The 19,884-nt window shown below is 44.2% G+C and overlaps 1 protein-coding gene across 1 annotated transcript; it reads left to right on the top strand.

The window, feature by feature from the left end:
- The first annotated feature begins 1,481 nt into the window (after positions 1 to 1,481).
- Positions 1,482 to 19,852, top strand: LOC310659733 (fructose-1,6-bisphosphatase isozyme 2). The gene is made up of 7 exons (XM_083403519.1): positions 1,482 to 1,843; positions 6,389 to 6,551; positions 7,185 to 7,277; positions 8,370 to 8,510; positions 9,408 to 9,545; positions 17,509 to 17,628; positions 19,442 to 19,852. The coding sequence occupies exons 1-7, from the start codon at positions 1,671 to 1,673 to the stop codon at positions 19,637 to 19,639; spliced, it is 1,026 nt and encodes a 341-aa protein (XP_083259645.1). The 5' UTR covers positions 1,482 to 1,670; the 3' UTR covers positions 19,640 to 19,852.
- The last annotated feature ends 32 nt before the right edge of the window (positions 19,853 to 19,884 follow it).

Genomic DNA, 19,884 nt, shown 5'->3' with positions numbered 1-19,884 from the left:
ACCTCACACTGCTCTGTGAAACAATATAATTCCAGGCACAGGAAAGTTCAAGCTGGAACAATTCAAAAAGGAACTTCAACCCACAGCTGCAATTGCTTTGTAGCTGTGGCTCAAATTTGGCACTTACTGAATTTGACACCTCACAGACAGGTGCCTAATGTGCCACTTTAGATAATACAGGTTGTGTTATCATTAAATATTTCATATATAACATTTCATGAGTGGGAAAGTAGCTAACCCTCTGTGGTTCACTCTGGCAGACAGAGTCACTCACCAGTTGTCATAAGATTCTTCCTTTGCAGGCTGAACTTTAATTCAGTGCTTCAAGCTGCAGCTTGAAGTTTCAGTCATGTGATGTCACATGGCCCAAAAGAGGGTTAGCCACTTCTGGATGCAGCCTTCAAGCCTAATGACTCACTGCAAACAAACAATACTGGGGTAAGGGATAACAGAACATTAGTATGATGCGCTCCAATTATCAGACTCCAACCCTAATTCTGACACCCACCTTTTCTACCAACCGCAGTTTCCAAATTGTCTTTAAAGACACACCCACATAAATGTATTATGGTAGTGCAGTTTACTTGCAGGATATAAGTAGGACATGAGTAACTGAGGCCAGGTTGATTTTATCCAGGAAAGAGACCAAGTCATCCAGGCAGCTGATAAACCAGCCAAACTAGTTGGTGAGCATGTGATTGGCAATGGTCTTATTGGCAATAAATGCCACGTGTATTCTGTGGACAGATCGTCCTTGTAGCTAACTTGCATCACGTATACTGCTTATCAGGTAAAGATGTGGGTGGTGCTGTAATCTAAACCACTGAGCCTCTTGGGCTTGCCAATCAGAAGGCTGGTGGTTCGAATCCCTGCGGTGGGGTGAGCTCCTGTTGCTCTGTCCCAACTCCTGCCAACCTAGCAGTTTGAAAGCACGCCAGTGCAAGTAGATAAATAGGTACTGCTGCAGCAGGAAGCTAAACAGAGTTTCTGTGTGCTCTGGTTTCTGTCATGGTGTTCCTTTGCGTCAGAGGCGGTTTAGTCATGCTGGCCACATGACCCGGAAAGCTGTCTGTGGATAAACACTGGCTCCCTCGGCCTGAAAGCGAGATGAGCACCGCAACCCCAGAGGTCCTTTACTTTTTTTTTTACTGTTTATTACTGACATTTTCCCATCAAAAAATTATTGTTCTAAGAATTTTGTTTTTAATTTTTACAAAAATCACCTAGGAAAAATCTAAGGGGAAGGGGGGGATTCAAAACAGTTCACATAAAATGCTATAAAATATTCATTAAAATGCAAATAAAAAGGCAACAAAACACTAAACAAAAAATTATCAAAATAAAGTTAAAATAAATTTGAAAAACAAATGTACTTAATTACATAGTTGGGTAGGCTTGCCAAACCAACTTTTTTTTTTAGCCGGCATTGAAGGTTAAGGTTAAGATTAATAGGATCTCTTGCAGACTGGAAAATTCAGAGGAGTTGCACTGCCCATCTATTCCAAGCCTGTAAGTCACATGGGCTCAGAAACCTTTTACTAAACCGCTTCTCGCATGCAAGCCAACTGCTTCTTCTTAAAATAAAACGGCCACTGAACAGCAGCAACACTGAGAGTGCAAAGGAACTGCTAAATTCTAGTGAAGAAAACAGACCCTTTTCACCAGCCAAGATGTCGGACAGAAGCCCCTTTGAAACAGACATGTTAACCCTTAACCGATATGTCATGGAGAAAGGACGGCGGGTTAAAGGGGCCACAGGAGAATTGACTCAGCTGCTGAACTCGATGCTCACTGCCATAAAGGCCATCTCTTCAGCGGTTCGGAAGGCAGGCCTTGCTCATATGTGAGTTGCACAGAATTGGGGAGGATAAGAATCGTTTTAAATATAAAAGGGGGGTTGTGAACATTGGGAATTCCTTATTTTAAACACAGCATGAAGCTTTTAAACTACCATATTTTTCGCTCTATAGGACGCACTTTTCCCCCTCCAAAAATGAAGGGGAAATGTGTGTGCGTCCTATGGAGCGAATGCAGGCTTTCGCTGAAGCCTGGAGAGCGAGAGGGGTCGGTGCGCACCGACCCCTCTCGCTCTCCAGGCTTCAGGAAGCTATCCACAAGCCTTCGGAGCACGGCAGGAGTTCCTGCTGGGCTCCGAAGGCTTGTGGATGGCAGCCTGCATCCTGGAGCCCGGGGAGCACAGCACTGCGCACCCAGGCTTTGGGCAGCTATCCGCCAGCCTTCGGAGCCCGGTGGGAGTTCCTGCCGGGCTCAGAAGGCTTGTGGATAGCAACAAGCTCCAGGAGCAAAGGCTAAAAAAAACTAGGTGCGCCCTATGGGCCGGTGCACCCTATAGAGCGAAAAATACGGTAAATGGCATGGCCAGAATAGCAGTATGGGAATTCCATGTGCCTGGAATGAAAGAAGGCCGGTATCGCAGTCATGGTGTATGTTAAATTACAGAAACTCCACAATCAAATGGTCACTGATTTTAGTCTGGCCATAGTTTTAAGAATAACTACTGCAGCTTAACTACTAACTGCTTTAATAATAGGAGTGGCAGCACCTGTAAATTACCTGCATTACTTTGTTAGATTTAAAGAAATGGGAATAGGCTGCTTTTCTTGTGTGCCCCATTTCTATTGCCATCAAGGTCAGACAAGAAGGTCAAGCAGTTAATTTGGCTTAAGGTGCAGTCAGAATTTACACAGTCTGAAGTGATTGGAATGGCACTCTCTTCATTCAGCATGGACATACACGTTGGCCATTGTCTAGAAACCCACTCTTATAAAATTCATATTAAAACTCATTTCTTCATCTCATGCATAAATTTTAAAGAAGAAATTGTCACCACTACTCTAAGTGGTACTATACAAAATGTGAGAACCTCAGAGAATAGTATACAAAACATGCAGTTATTACACATCTTTATTCAGAAGCACATCCCATTATGTTCAGTGGTATTTAACTCCAGTTGCTAGACTACAGTTCCTATCATTGCAGATTACCATTGGCTGGTGCTGACGTGAGCTGTAGTCCAACAGCATCTGAAGGCTATCCCTTCTGGTTAAAGAGTTATAATTAACATTATGACAATGTTAAATGTAAGCTAGTATAAAAACAGCTTTCAGAGATTATACTCCGATTATTAGTTTTGTTTGGTTGGCTCTCCCATTAGGCTGGAAAAATACTGCCAAGGAGAATCGTTGTTACACAGTAATTTTAACTGTTCCTTACTTTTTTCAGCAACAGTTATATATGGAGGTTTCCCCACTAGGAATATTGTGTGGAATTGTCATCCTTCGTTTATTCCAAGGGAACCCTATCCCATCATTGTAATCCTGTGTTTTAGCTGTGACTCTTCCATCTGTCATGCTCTAGAGCAGGGGTCAGCAACCTAAGGCCCAAGCGGCCCATGGGGGTCGTTTAATCGGCCCATGGACACCCCCCCGCTTACTTGGTCGGCTCCCATGCTCCATGCTCCCACTCGGTCGGCTCCCACGCTCCGCGCTAAACCAGCGAGGAACAGAGCAGGGACTGCCTTCCCCAATGCTGGCTGGATTCCCATAGGGTGCAGGAAGCTCCTGCAGCCAATGGGAAGCTGTGCACGCCTCCTCCGCGCTGGAAGGAGCACCGGAAATAGCGTTTGCACATGTGTGCGCACTCACACTCTGGCTCACTGCAGCGTCTGCGGGACCGTGAACCAGCCCAAGCCACAAAAACTTTGCCGACCCCTGCTCTGGATCTAGGGTCTCAGTCCAAAGAGGACAAAGCTTTTTTTGCCCAAGAGAGCAGAGTTCAAGATGCAGCATGATCTCAGCAAGCCAAACTCAAGGGAACTCACTCTGAAACTCACCTACAGATGGTACTTAACACCACAGGAACTGGCGCTGATACACCCAGGAACCTCACCAAGATGTTGGGGAGGCTGCACTTCCGCATGAACATACCTCCACATGTGGCGGGAATGCCCTAAAATCCAACCCTTCTGGACAGCAGTCCTACAAGAGATATGCAAAATAACTAAACAGGTATTAGAACTCACCCCAGAACTGGCCCTACTGAACATCTTCCAAGATCATAATGACCACTCACATTATACAAAGCTTATAACCCACCAACTCTCAGCAGCCAGCAGCCTCATAGCCAGACATTCGTGACACCTGCAGGGTTTACTTCATGTGATCATGACCCCTATTTCCCTAGGGTTTGCAAAAGTTCAAAGAGTTGTACAGTTGTATATGCTAGGGACATTCAAGTGAACAAGTCATGTGTGAATCCACTTTCTCTGCCATACATTTATAATGGCGTTTGCCCACCCCTTCCTAGTCTCTAAAATATTATGAACACTTCCAAATGAAGTAGTATTATCTGTTTGTTTTTAGAAATCTGTATGCTGCTGTCAGAGCTGGCTCCAGGTCCCAGCTCACAGAGGACCAACGCTAGCCGGTAGTAATGTACAAAAGTCTTTATTGAAGTACAGTTTCCATTTTCAAGCCGGAGCGCCCCAGCTCTACGTCTAGGGTTTAGATCGGCGAAGCTCCATCTGAATCTCCGCCCCCTGTACACCAGTTTAAGATTCTAGCCTTACTCCACCTCTTCCGTCTCTCCTTTCTCCTCTGGGTCCTGCTACCCCCCGGGGTCCCTTCCTTCCTGGATTCTTCTGAAGCTGACGTTGACCCCCCTGACTCCTCCCGCTCTTTTCAGCGGGCTTTGGGACCTGGCTCCCTATCCGGGCTGCCAACTGTGCCGCCCTCCTGTACATTTGAACTTGGCGCGCGCGCCCAGCCTTCAACCTTCCTCTCGACCGTTTCCTCGCTCCCCGATGGAGGCGTGGCCAATCCTGACTCATGTCCTCCCGCTGGCAGTGCGCCTCCTGATCCCGATGTCTGGGACTCCTCCACCCTACTGCACTCTGGTGCGGACGCTGGTCCTGATTTCCAACTGCTGCTCTCTGAGTCCCCTCTGGCCCCTTCTTCCTGGGGTGTCCCCCTAGGCACCCCCCTTGCCCTGACCATGGGAGCCCCTTTCTGTGAATCTTCCGATTCGCTGGAAAGACTCAGAGACCTCGGACCGCTGTCATCGCTAACATTTCCTTCGGACTCCTCCCCCTCGCTCTCTATTTCCTCCCTTTCCTGTGCCTCTGCTCCTGAACCCCTGACATCCGCCCTTCAAAATTTTATTCCAGGGCAGGGTACGACATATTTCACAATTAAAAAATAAAACAATAAAATATGCAAATGAAATGCTAGAGCAAAGTCATAAGCTGGAAGCTTGTGAAAGGAAGTAGATACCTCCAGTGAGAAATGAGTACATGTTGAAGACTAGTCAGTCATGTGGCCAATTTGTTATTGTGCTGTTGTTATTACTCCATATTTTCTGCTTCCATTTCTCTCCCACAATATTTTTTTAACTGTTAAGATTGCATTGTCTCTGCTCACTCACACACAAACTATTGTTACCATGTTTAGAGTCTCAGGTCCAGCTCACTGAATCAATGGCGATGTGTCAGTCTTCACGTCCTAAGCATGCTTACCCGAAATCAAATCAATAAGGCTGTCCTCTGAGTGCATAGGAAAGGGCATAGAAACTTCTATTTAAGCTTTCTTCTGCGGTATGAGGAGAATATTTTATCACTCATAGTTGATTCATGTGCTATTAGCTCCATACAGCCATTGCATCATGATTGTAATTCTCTCTTGGCGGTGTTGTGCAAATACAGATTAGGATCACCCATGTATCATGGGGATTATCATCAGGCTGTCAAGCAAAATAAAACTATAGTGTATTGCTATAACTAGCATCCAGCTGAGTTTTCTGAACAGATGAGTTCCAACACAGGTTTTAATTGGTATTTATCACTAGTAAAGGGAGACGCGGGTGGCGCTGTGGGTAAAAGCCTCAGCGCCTAGGGCTTGCCGATCGAAAGGTCGGCGGTTCGAATCCCCGCGGTGGGGTGCACTCCCATTGCTCGGTCCCAGCGCCTGCCAACCTAGCAGTTCAAAAGCACCTCCGGGTCCAAGTAGATAAATAGGGACCACTTACTGGCGGGAAGGTAAACGGCGTTTCCGTGTGCCGCGCTGGCTCGCCAGATGCGGCTTTGTCACACTGGCCACGTGACCCGGAAGTGTCTCCGGACAGCGCTGGCCCCCGGCCTCTTAAGTGAGATGGGCGCACAACCCTAGAGTCTGTCAAGACTGGCCCTGGTACCTTTTTATCACTAGTAAAAAGTTTGGGAAGTTTGAGACAATTACATGAGGGACAGTTTGAGTTATGTCAGTGTGAAAGTCAAGTAAAAGGGAATAGTAAGGAAATAATGTAAAACAGTATTGCAGTATAATGTGTACTTTTTGGTGTTCCCTTATTATAATAACGAAGCCCTTTCCTATAGGTTCGGAATAGCTGGCACTGTGAATGTGACTGGGGATGAACAGAAGAAGCTTGATGTTTTATCTAATTCTCTGGTTATTAACATGCTACAGTCCTCCTACAGCACATGTGTCCTGGTCTCAGAGGAGAATAAAGAAGCTATTATTACTCCAAAAGATAAGAGGGTCGGTACACATTGACTGGGAAAAGGGGCTGTTCTCTCCTTTTAGCAGCAGATGGCACAATTGTATTTCTGAAGAGAAAAGAACTCGTTTGCTTGATTACCTGAAAGATGCTAAACACAACTGCATACCAGAAAGGGAGACAGATTTAATAAATGGAAACTGAGCAATGGGGTCTGTGTGATTACTAAACTGAATGAAGTGATAAGTACCTGACAGTAAGAGCTGTTTGACAGTGGAATTTGCTGCCAAGGAGTGTGGTGGAGTCTCCTTCTTTGGAGGTCTTTAAGCAGAGGCTTGACAACCATATGTCAGGGGTGCTCTGATGGTGTTTCCTGCTTGGCAGGGGGTTGGACTCGATGGCCCTTGTGGTCTCTTCCAACTCTATGATTCTATGAAATCATGGGAATTGTAGTTTTGTGGAGGTAGTGCTGAGGCAGTGTTCTCTGCCTCTCAGAAAACTATAATTCACAGGGTTCTGGGGAGGGTGGTGAAGCCATGAAAGTTATACCAGTGTATTTTAGTATAATACAAAATTGTTTTGGTGCGTAGTACTCCAGCCAGATCTGAAAGATTAAGAGAGAGAAAACATTTTTATTTATTTGCTTTTCATTTGATTGGTTCCTCCTCTTTCAGGGTAAATATGTTGTGTGCTTTGATCCACTGGATGGCTCTTCCAACATAGACTGCTTAGCTTCGATAGGAACTATATTTGCTATTTACAAGAAGGTAAGTTGAGAAATGGAACAAAATGGGGGCTCAGCCCTCTTCCTCCTCACCCCCCTAAATGCATGATGTCTATGACAAAAGTGTGTATCACTAAATGCAAGCAAAGTGTGAAACAGACTATGAATTGAAAGTGGAGACAAGGCATGTACCTTTCCCTCTTTATTTGTTTTGTAACACACACAAAAAACAACTTTAATAAAAACTTTTTTTTAAAAAAAATGGGAGTTTGGTAGAATTTATTCCCAGAAAGTGGGTATGGGATTTAAGTCTCAAAGCAATACTACAACATTCTTAATAGGGGTATGGAATGTAAAAATATGGTGATTCTCTATTTGTTAAGGACATTAGTAACTTGGCAGCATGTTTTATTTTTATATCTTCGCTATGTTGTGGGTATCCAAATAAATTTCGCTTGCAAATGCCATACATATACTTCATTAGATGAATATTCTATTGCCGCTAGCTGCCAGTTAGATACTGGGCTCAATTCAAGGTGTTTGCTGTACAAACCCCATACAGCAGCCGATCCATTCTGTATAATGCAAGAATTGGGCCTTTAGTGTGGTGGCACCTAGCCTTTGGAACTCCCTCCCACTGCATAGCAGACAGCATGCTCTTTACTCTTTTTAGCACCTACTGAAGGCCTTCCTTTTTCAACAAGTCTTTTATCACAGCCTATCTACATATTGGATTTGAAATGGCTTTCCTTGCTCCTGATTTTATTATTATTAAATCACTGTGGGATGATTCATGGGAAGCAATTGGTGAGTGAAATAGATAGATAAAAATAACACTGTCCGTTTACTGCCATTTTTAAACTACTGCTGGATGTGCCCTTCCTATGGTTCTCTATTTGCAGTTTGTCACTGAAATTATCACTCGAGATCCTCTTACAAAAATGCCCCCAAACTCTATCTCGTTATATCGGGTGTCGATACAAACCTTTCACAAGGGCCTGTTGTACAATGTGCACCGTAACTGGGAGAGAGTCCTATTTGAAATTGTGGTTTTATTTTTCTTCTTCTTCAAATGCGTTTTAATAACAACAGCAAAATACTTGAGATTTGAGTACAACCATTGCTTTCCCCTTAGACATCAGAAGACGAGCCTTCTGAGAAAGATGCCTTGCAGCCTGGGCGCAACATCGTCGCAGCCGGCTATGCTTTGTACGGGAGTGCAACCTTGGTAGCTCTTTCCACGGGGCAAGGAGTGGACTGCTTCATGCTGGATCCGGTACCTGTGCAAACATTCATTACTAATACTATTTTCTGCCGCCCTCTCGTATTCATATGAAATTCACCCCACCCTTTCAGCATGTAGAGTGTAACTCCCTTCCTGGCCACTCATTTTGAGTGATTGCATTGCTTCCTGACCTCACTTTGTGTTATGTATTGAAGTTCTCACCCTGGGCCATCAGGGGGATACTGTAGATAGTTATGCAAATGAAGGATCGAAAGTGACGTTCAGTGATTGGATAGTTTTAGAAAGTTGCTACAGTAACTGCTGTACTGGAGCTCTATATAAGCAGGCTGACTGAGCCCTTCAGTTCAGTTCTGTTCTGCCTCTGAATAAGCAAGAGCTGTTTGAAGAATCGCTGTGTCGTCTGATATGTTCGTCCACAACTTAACACTTTGCATCACGCTATCATCGTAGCAGGAGTGCGATCCCTTATTAGGTAGCTAGAAGGACAACTAAATTATGTCACCAGAAAGAAGGAAGAATTTGGTAGAGAAATGCTGCTCAAGTCTCATCCGGTGGGTGCTTCAAACAAGCTGCAAAAAAAGTAGCGGAAAGGGTGATGGCGGTTGAGAGTCAGGAGATATCTGAGTGCCCTTTAATGCCCTCTTTTTCCACAGCAAAAAAGCAAATATTACAAATGCAATGTAAGTTTCCTGGACTCTCTTTTTGAAAAGGAACTCATATTGAAATCCCCTGCATGTTTGGGAAGGGTGTTCCATTGGTCTCGTACCCTGGCAGGTATATTTAGGATTGCAACCAAGCCTTATTACTCTTTGAAAGAGTAGGGAGCATGTAACTGTATATTAGGGTCGTATCTGGACAAGCCTCAGAACGTCAAGGAAGTATACCCATGGCATTTATTACTCATGACATCCTTTAACTATTCTGCAGGCTCTCGGTGAGTTCATTCTGGTGGAAAAAGACGTGAAAATCAAGAAGAAAGGGAAAATCTACAGCCTCAATGAGGGCTATGCCAAGTACTTTGATCCTTCAGTGACAGAGTATTTACAAAAGAAGAAATTTCCTGAGGTAATATACCGTTTTATTGCAACTCTATTGAGGGCCTACTGTCTACTGGGTACTACTGTCTGTGAAACTGGGCGAATCTCATCATCATTATACATAAAGCACAGCTTGCAGATACGCTGGTATACATTTACGTGGGCGTAGCTAGTTTTTTGCTTTTTGAGCTTTTTTGGGTTTTAGGGGAGATCATGGGTAACAGGACATTATGGGGGGGGGCAGGCTTCTGCTGGGGGGTGCAGAACCTCAGTTAATTTAGTATTTTAAATGCAGCTGCACCCCCCACCCCCGAAACGTCCATGACATTTTATCTTCCGGTACCATGGAAATCCTACACCGTAACAATTGCTATTTCCTTTGAGAGGGACTGTGGCATGGTGCCAATGGAAGCTTGGAGGTGAGGATTATTCAGGGGGAAGGTTGCAATCTTGATTTAGATCCTCCATGGCTGTTATTTTTAAAGCAAAAGGCAAGATACATTAAATGCACATATGAATTTAATGTATCATCTTTCTTGCTTTATCTGGCTATACCAGGGGTCGGCAACCTAAGGCCCATGGACTGGAAGCGGCATGTGGAGGTCATTTTACCGCCCCCCGAGCCGCCACCGAAGTGAGTTTCCCGCTTGCGCGCTGCACTAAACCAGTGCAGCGTGGGGACTTGCTTCCGCGGTGCCGAAAATCGCATCTGCGCAGACACCAAAAATTGTGTCTGAGCGGGGGGCCGCGCTCACACACACACGTGATCTGGCCCATGGAGGGATCTTTGCGGGACCGATCCAGCCCAGGCAAGATAAACCTTGGTGACCCCTGGGCTATACCTTCCTATACCAGTCCCGGGCACTTCTCAGCAGTTCCCTTCGTCTTCCTGTAACCTAGGTTGTTACATTTCCCTACCTTTGGAAACTAGGTGAGTCAAACATTCAAGTCAACGTTGACACCACACCACAGAAGCGAATATAGAACCATGTGTATTTAAATTGCCTTGAAATATGAAAATGCAGAAAGTGCACTCACTTTGCAGGTGAAATAGCTGTACAGTGGTACCTCAAGTTAAGTACTTAATTCGTTCCGGAGGTCCGTACTTAACATGAAACTGTTCTTAACCTGAAGCACCACTTTAGCTAATGGGGCCTCCTGCTGCAGCTGTGCCACCGGAGCACGATTTCTGTTCTCATCCTGAAGCAAAGTTCTTAACCTGAAGCACTATTTCTGGGTTAGCGGCGTCTGTAACCTGAAGCATATGTAAGCTGAAGCATATGTAACCAGAGGTACCACTCTATGTGCTATTAGACTCTATTCAAACAAACGAAGCTCCTCAATCTATGTAAAATAAATGCACCATGTTAGACACTTCTGGTTCCTATCTCTCCCAGAGGACCACATTCTCTTCCCTTATCTCTCACTGACGCTAAAAGGGTGCACTTTAACTGGGGACAAACTGGATCGCAGCAGGAGAGGTCAGAACATTGATTGTTCCCTTTGGTATGGGCAGATTGCAAGATGCTTGCAACATAAGAAGTCTGCATCAGAAACCTCAGTTGTTTGCACTCAAATCTACTTTAAATAGAAGGGAACAAAAGTCAATGTTGTCGTATTTGTTGATCTGAGAGTTCTTAAAATGTGTCTGCAAATGAAGACCCATGACAACATGCGGCAGATAAGGGCAGGCAAAGGAAAGAGTAAGGTACCATATTTTTCGCCCTATAAGACGCACCAGACCACAAGACGCACCTAGTTTTTGGAGGAGGAAAACAAGAAAAATAATAATTCTGTATCTCAGAAGCCAGAACAGCAAGAGGGATCGCTGCACAGTGAAAGCAGCAATCCCTCTTGCTGTTCTGGCTTCTGGGATAGCTGCGCAGCCTGCATTCGCCCCATAAGACGCACACACATTTCCCCTTACTTTTTGGGAGGGGAAAAGTGAGTCTTATAGAGCAAAAAATACGGTACTTAGTGGAGATTAAAACATTCCTATACAAAGGCAGCTTCACTTAGCTTCAGCTGGAAAGGAGCGAGGCAGCAAAACAGTCACAGCCTTCAAGCCACTGAAAATACCAGTACAAATGGGGACTGTTATGTTTGTGTCCAATTGACACATGACTGCTGATGCGCGGGTCCTTTTGAACCCAGAAGAGGGCAGAACGGGCTTATGCTCACTCTGCCAACATGTGTGGGGGCCAGGAACAGAACCCCTGCACAAAATGTTAACTGCCTGTACTCAGGAAGTCTGCATTCACATGGCAGCTTATTCACAGCTTTCCCCTAACTGTTAAGTTCTGCATTATATTTGAGCTTTAAAGGTAAAGGGACCCCTGACCATTAGGTCCAGTCGTGACCGACTCTGCGGTTGAGGCGCTCATCTCGCTTTATTAGCCGAGGGAGCCGGCGTACAGCTTGTGACCAGCATGACTAAGCCGCTTCTGGCGAAGCAGAGCAGCGCACGGAAACATTGTTTACCTTCCCACCTGGGTGGTACCTATTTATCTACTTGCACTTTGACGTGCTTTTGAACTGCTAGGTTGGCAGGAGCAGGGAGCAAGCAACAGAAGCTCACCCCATCGCGGGGATTCGAACCACCGACCTTCTGATCGGCAGGTCCTAGACACTGTGGTTTAACCCACAGCGCCACCCGTGTCCCTTTGATTTGAGCTTTAACAGCATGCAAAGACTGGAACTATAGTGGGATGTAGTGCAAGTTTAGGACTCACTTCCATGTTATTTGCTTTCAGAGAAAAAACCTATTTGTAAATAATATAGATATCAGCAGTGCTTTTTTCTGGGGGTTACGCAGGGGTACGCATACCCCTAAACATTTTGTGAATCTTTGCACTTTTGTCCATTTACTGTATTTATTTTTCCCAATTTGAACTATAAAATGGTGATTTTCTTGAGTCAAAGTGGGAGTTCACCTAAACATTTTTGTAGAAGAAAAGCACTGGATACCAGTACTAAACTTGCATTCTGTTCCACTATAGTTCCAGCTTTGGCTTTTACATCATATGAAAGCTCAAATATCATGCAGAAGTTAACAGTTAGGCAAATAGCAGTTTATTTGACTGCAGCCCAAGTGTTCTCAAGGGGCAGCCCTGATTTTTATGGAGCAGCCCCCCCACCACCACCTGGCAAAAAACAAACAAACCCAGAGCTGTCCTTTTAAAAATAATTTTAGGTAGAAAAGAACTAAGCAGCATTTCCTTAGTATCAAGTATCAATGTATCAAGTATCAATGGTATGTTGGTGTTGCTCTAGCAAATACTAACATAATATTTATGTATCATACAAAAATAACTCAAGATCTATGGTAGAAAACTTCCTGCTAGTACTATTATGGCTAAGTACTGCAGCAACGTCACCCTTCCTGCTCTTTGCATCTATATTTTCTTTGGAATGCTCTAAACTCAATACAGGTATTACCTGATTCCGCTTATGAAATAACCTATTGTGTTAAAGCCAGTGCAACAAATAAAAGAAAAATAAAGAGCTGTTGGTACTCTGTACTGGGTAATGACATCACAAAAAATGACCAAGTAAAGCTATATGTTAACAATTTTCTAAGCTTGTCACACTGAATATTTTTTATTTATTAATTTGTTCATTAGATTTCTTAAGGGCCCTCCACTCACATGGATCCCAGGCTGCTTAACAAGGCAGTAATAAAACATGAAAAATCAAAAGGCTATTAAAATAACACAGCACAGTCTATCTACAAGCAAAAAGCAGGACTTAACAATGGGCAGGATTCTCCTATAGGATTGTCAGTTTACACAACCAACTCTTAAGTATATTTACAGCGGTACCTCGGGTTAAGTACTTAATTTGTTCTGGAGGTCCGTTCTTAACCTGAAACTGTTCTTAACCTGAAGCACCACTTTAGCTAATGGGGCCTCCTGCTGCTGCTGCGCTGCCGGAGCCCGATTTCTGTTCCCATCCTGAAGCAAAGTTCTCAACCTGAAGCACTATTTCTGGGTTAGCGGAGTCTGTAACCTGAAGCGTATGTAACCTGAAGCGTATGTAACCCGAGGTACCACTGTACTTGAAAGCAAGTCCCACATTTTTAAATTGGGTTTCCTCCAATTTAAGCGTACCTGTGTTTGCTGTCGTCAAGACAGATGTAATGCAAAACCATAGTTTACTTTTACATTATGAGCTTTAGAATTGTGAACTCTCCCTTCCTTCCTGCTATAGTCCATAGCCTAATTAAAATCAAAATCATTAATTTACTCCCCGCTCCTTTTTCTCATGGCAGAGGAGGAGATCAAAAGCTTCTTTTGAAGTTTTAAAGTAACCAGAGTGCCTCAGGTCCAAACTTGAGAATCTATAGGTTCCCCAAGTTTGGACTTAAATGAGATTTATGGTTATTTAAAAAGTTTAAAAAGTAGATGTTTCCATTTTTCTCTTCCGGCATACACCAGAGCAGTGGAAAGAACTGGGAAACACACAAGCGTGAGTTGCGCTGTGACTTGTACACAAAACGCTTCTTAAACAATAGCTTAGCTTAACCTCTGAACCTGTCACTGGGATTCCAAGACCATGACTTCCAATGGCCCTTGTAAATTTGGTGTTCTTTTTATTCTAATCTGAGGGTATCCCTTTAAATAAATTCCTTGCGTCATCCCCCACCCCCATAGTGAGATCATAATGATTTCATTGCTAGCTGAATGGATTGAGGTAAAATTAGCCTTATGCAAAATGTATAAGCACTCTTCAGACTGGAAAGGATATTGTTTGTGCTGTAATGCATTACAGTAACTTACAGTTTCTTGGAAACAGAGAAGTGGGTTTGATTTTGTAGAAACCCGAACTGCTTGGCACAGGTTTCAAAAAGTAAGCAGTTGAGTAGGATGCAGGCACTTCTGTTTTACCCTGTCTTATTTTTGTAAACTCCGGGTACATTCGTCAGAACATGACCAGAAAACCTGACATTTAAAACCAACTGCTTGTGCAATTTGTAACAAACAAAAAGAGCAAGCACAAAACAAATCAAGGAAGTGACATCACTCTGTCACCATGCTACCTATATTTCAAACACGGAATCATACTGTGGAATCCAATGATAGTTCAGTTGTGTTCCCTAACTTGCTCTCATGAATATCAGTTCAACTGCCGTAATTCATATCCAGTAACAAAATGAAGCAGGTAGACGTAAACACGGGACGCGTGTGGCGCTGTGGGTTAAACCACAGAGCCTAGGACTTGCCGACCTAAGGTCGGCGGTTCGAATCCCCATGACGGGGTGAGCTCCCATTGCTCGGTCCCAGCTCCTGCCAACCTAGCAGTTCGAAAGCACGTCAAAGTGCAAGTAGATAAATAGGTACCACTCAGGCGGGAAGGTAAACGCCATTTTCGTGTGCTGCTCTGGTTCGCCAGAAGCGGCTTAGTCATGCTGGCCACATGACCCGGAAGCTGTACGCCAGCTCCCTCGGCTAATAAAGCGAGATGAGCGCCGCAACCCCAGAGTCGGCCACAACTGGACCTAATGGTCAGGGGTTCCTTTACCTAGATGTAAACACACCCTGTACAAACCAGTTTAAGATGGTGCTATTTAGAATTTGAGCTATATGAGAAAGCATTTATTTGAAATGTTAGAACCTTAAAATCTCTAAGTAGCCAATAGGGTTGCTACCTTCTCTCGTCCTTGCCACCACCCATCTCCCAGTAAGTCATATTATGTCAGAGTTAAACAGATGCAGCTCTCCCAGACATTTCATTGCAAAGTTATTGTAGAACTTTGGTCAGGAAACCAGGTGGCAACTCTCCTTGTTCCACAATCATCATAATCACAGGGCTTCCTGTTAATGGTGATCAGGTGCTTGGTTTTCGTTAGAGCTGCAGACAGTTCAAGCATCAATCACTGGGGCGGGGGGGGGGGGGGGAGAATCACCTCCCAGTTATTCATTGGGGCTAAAGATAAAGGTAAATGGACCCCTGACCATTGGTCCAGTCGTGGCCGACTCTAGGGTTGCGGCGCTCATCTCATTTTATTGGCCGAGGGAGCTGGCGTACAGCTTCCGGGTCATGTGGCCAGCATGACTAAGCCCCTTCTGGCGAACCAGAGCAGCACACGGAAATGCCGTTTACCTTCCCTCCAGAGTGGTACCTATTTATCTACTTGCACTTTGACGTGCTTTCGAACTGCTAGGTTGGCAGGAGCAGGGACCGAGCAACAGGAGCTCACCCCGTCACGGGGATTCGAACTGCCAACCTTCTGGCGAACCAGAGCAGTGCATGGAAACGCCGTTTACCTTCCCGCCGGAGCAGTACCTACCATGTTTTTCGCTCCATAAGATGCACCAGACCCACAAGACACACCTAGTTTTTGGAGGAGGAAAACAAGAAAAAAAAAATTCTGAATATCAGAAGCCAGAACAGCAAGAGGGATCGCTACGCAGTAAAAGCAGCAATCCCTCTTGCTGTTCTGGCTTCTGCGATAGCTGCGCAGCCTGCATTTGCTCCATACGACACACACATTTCCCCTTATTTTTTAGGAGGGAAAAAATGAGTCTTATAGAGCAAAAAATACGGTATTTATCTACTTGCACTTTGATGTGCTTTCACCCCGTCGTGGGGATTCGAACCACCGACCTTCTGATCAGCAAGTCCTAGGCTCTGTGGTTTAACCCACAGTGCCACCCTCATCCCTCTCATTGGGGCTAGCACCATGTAAAATTCTGGAACTGGGACTTCTTGAAAATTTCATGCCACATGGCTGAATTTTCCATCTTCCCTGTGTCAAGCACACAGTCCAGCTTAAGTAATTAATCTGTACTCAAAGCTAATGAATTGTTTAAAAGCAGGAGGTCATTGAATCACAATTACTGGATTCACTGCCTGAAAGCCACCGAGCTGAGTTTCAAAATTCTTTAAATGCCTGGCTGCTCTCTTGGCCCCCCATTGTAAGAGTTTCATCTTTTAAAAGTAAAAATGGTTCCCAGGTGCTGCTGGGGAAATCTTATGGCCAAAAAAGAATGTTTCCTATGCAAGAAGCCATTGAAGGAATTGAAACTCCATCAGATGTCCCTGTAACCCCAATATCTCAAATCACCTTTGAAGCCTCTTGTAACAGCTGTGTATGTTGCTGACTTATAGGAGACTGGTATCTATGAAGGGAAGCGGAACATGCTGCTCTGCTGCTCACTGCAGAATCATTTCTTTTGAGTTTTATGGCTGGTACTTCCTCCTTAAAATGCAGGTGCAAAGCCAGGGAACTTAAAAGCTGAGAACAAGTAACAGTACTTTCTTGGTTTTAAGCAAGAGCACAACAGATGGAACCAAGAAGCTTTCTCATGTTGCGGAATCTACCCCACAAAATGTGGGTAGATGACTCCTATTAGGAGCACTTAAGAAATGTTTGATTGAGCGGCATCGCAGAGAACAATACACTTCTAGGATTCCAAGCAGAAGGAGACAAGTTACTACATCAATTATGACAATTCACACTATTGCTTTTTCAGGAAAAGAACATTGAATCCTTCCAAGTTTGTCAGGTACCATCAATTCCCTTTGTCATCTGAAAGGGAAATCCACCCACAGCCTTTGCCTGCAAGATTATATTTCTGTCCTACAGCAGACGGGGATAACATGAGATTAACTGGTGAAAGAGCAACAACTATATCAGGTGTGGGGAACCCCTGGCCCTCCAAGTGTTGCTGAGCTACAAATCCCATCAGTCCAGCAAGGATGGCCAATGGCCAAGGATGGTGGAAGTTCAGCAGCGTGTGGAGGCCAAAGGTTTCCCACACCTGGGCAGTGTCTTTGTTGGTGTTAAAAGCAAAAGTCCCATATTTGATCAAGGATTTAGCAATCCTTAATATCTAACCAATCTTTTATACTTTAAGCCCAAATCATCATTTCATGTGAGCAATAGTATTTTTGTGGACGGGTGTTCCTTGCATGGTTTTCCTCCACCTAGTTTCACCTTTTCCGTTGCAAATCAATGTGGCCAATATATCTACCCCTCTTTTTCATAGGAAGGTGTTTCTCCTTATGGAGCCAGATATGTGGGCTCCATGGTGGCTGATGTTCATCGTACCCTGGTGTATGGTGGGATCTTTTTGTATCCGGCTAACCAGAAGAGTCCAAAAGGAAAGGTAACTTTTTCTCATCCCATACTCGGTGTATAATTATATTGAAACAATAAAAGAGTTTTGTGGCACCTCAAAGAATAACACATTTATGATGGCATCATGGCATGAGCTTTTGTGGATAATAGTAATATGATATAATAATATATTGTATTATATAATACAGTGGTACCTCACAAGACAAATGCCTCGGAAGACGAAAAACTCGCAAGACGAAAGAGTTTTTCATTTTCTGAGTTGCTTCGCAAGGCAGATTTCCCTATGGGCTTGCTTCGCAAGATGAAACATCTTGCGCCTTTTTTTTAAAACCGCCAATGCATTCCTATGGGAAACCGTCAATACACAGCGGTGCTTCGCAAGACGAAAAAACTCGCAGAACGAAAAAACTCGCAGAACGAATTAATTTCGTCTTGCGAGGCACCACTGTAATATAATTTATATGCCGCCCACTTGACTGGGTTGCCCACAGATCTCTCAGGATTCCCTGTAACCTCACTTCTTGCAGCGATGAATTCAACGGTTTTCTCATTCCAAAAAAGTGGTTAGAATTGTTAGTTCCACTGATGGAATTTCAGTAGCAGAATGCTCAGTACTAAGAAATGTTATTAGTTAATTGTGGACTGAATTAGGGTTATACAAGATTAGCGATTCTGTAAGAAACAATTGGTTAGTGCACAAAATGTTTTGTGGCCAGGAGGGAGAGGAAGGATGCCATGGTTGAACTGGCAGAGAATGACTTGACCGGCTGTACTCTTGTACTATGAATTGCAGTCCGTATTGTACATTTCTGGGCACAGACGCATGTTTGTGTCACATGCCTTTAACCTCTGCAAACTGCTTTGTCAAATAATGCAGAGTACAAAGGGAAACAGTACATGATGGAACATGGCCTTTTGCCCACCTATTCCTGAAGAGAACACAAGCAGTTTCAGATTCCTGAGCAGTTAAGAGAGCTGCAGGGACCATTGTTAAGTTAGCGACAAGAAGTTACAGTAGTTTGGAATAGTCCAAGAATGGATAAATAAGCTGGGATGCCAGGGTAGAATGTATTCCATATGGAAAAAAATAGCCTAATAGTATGTAAATTCCACTTTGGTGGAGCTGGGAGCTTTAGAAAAAAGTCTCCAATGGCACTAATGGGAATTTTTCCACCCTAAGGCTCCTAGCTAGTGGGAGAGCGGCCAATTTCCATTCCAGCCTTGGTGTAGTAGTGGCAAGATAAGGGAAGCGATTTTGGCAAGTTCTTTCTTCTCCAACAGAAATAAATGGGACTTGCAAGTACTTAACGTTGCCTGGATTGTAGTATTTTTTTTCTTTAAGAAATAATAATTAAAGGATTATGATATTGTAATATAAGGTAAAGGTAAAGAAAGGGACCCCTGACCATTAGGTCCAGTCGTGACCGACTCTGGGGTTGCTGCATTCATCTTGCTTTATTGGCGGAGGGAGCCGGCATACAGCTTCCGGGTCATGTGGCCAGCATGACTAAGCCGCTTCTGGCGAACCAGAGCAGCGCATGGAAACGGTGTTTACCTTCCTGCTGGAGTGGTACCTATTTATCTACTCTCACTAGCATGCTTCCAAACTGCTAGGTTGGCAGGAGCTGGGATTCGAACCGTCAACCTTTGAACTGCCGAGCTTCTGATCGGCAAGTCCTAGGCTCTGTGGTTTAACCCACAGCATCACCCGCGTCCCTATTGTAATATACAGAGTGTCTATAATTTGAAAAACTGTTTTAGTTGACAGTAAGTTCCCGGGTTGCTTTCTAAACTACCACCAACCACCTAAACCGAATAAAGGATTTTCTCTTCCGCCACAGCTCCGACTTCTTTATGAGTGCAACCCCATCGCTTTCATCATAGAGCAGGCTGGAGGAGTAGCTACCACCGGGACAGAAGCTGTGCTGGATGTGAAGCCAGAGTCCATTCACCAAAGAGTCCCTTTTGTTGTTGGTTCTCCGGATGATGTTCAAGAATACCTGAGCTTCGTGCAGAAACACGCAAAGAGCACCTCGTGATCTTCTGCTTTTCACTGCGCACTGGGAAGAGGGTGATGCTTAAGAGTGAAAAAATCCCACCCTGCTAACAAGCAATAGAAAAAGCCATTTTTTGTGTTTTTTTACAAATAAAATGGTTTATTTTCTGCTAATGCAAAATATGACACTCCTCACCTCCCTTTCTGTGATACACAAATAAAAATGCAGCCTGCAGAATGGCGATTAGTGAACCAAGTGAGTCATTTGCCATCTTCCTCCTTTACTCA

This window comes from Podarcis tiliguerta (assembly GCF_965153285.1).
Source record: "Podarcis tiliguerta genome assembly, chromosome: 11".
Classification (NCBI taxonomy): Eukaryota; Metazoa; Chordata; class Lepidosauria; order Squamata; family Lacertidae; genus Podarcis; species Podarcis tiliguerta.
The sequence above is the reverse complement of the archived record's forward strand: the minus strand, read 5'-3'. Positions and strand labels throughout refer to the sequence as shown.

Coding starts and splice junctions, on each gene's coding strand:
- LOC310659733 (XM_083403519.1), top strand. CDS start 1,671: ATGTCGGACAGAAGCCCCTTTGAAACAGACATGTTAACCCTTAACCGA. Junction 1,844..6,388: donor AAGGCAGGCCTTGCTCATAT/GTGAGTTGCACA, acceptor CCTTTCCTATAG/GTTCGGAATAGCTGGCACTG. Junction 8,511..9,407: donor ACTGCTTCATGCTGGATCCG/GTACCTGTGCAA, acceptor ACTATTCTGCAG/GCTCTCGGTGAGTTCATTCT.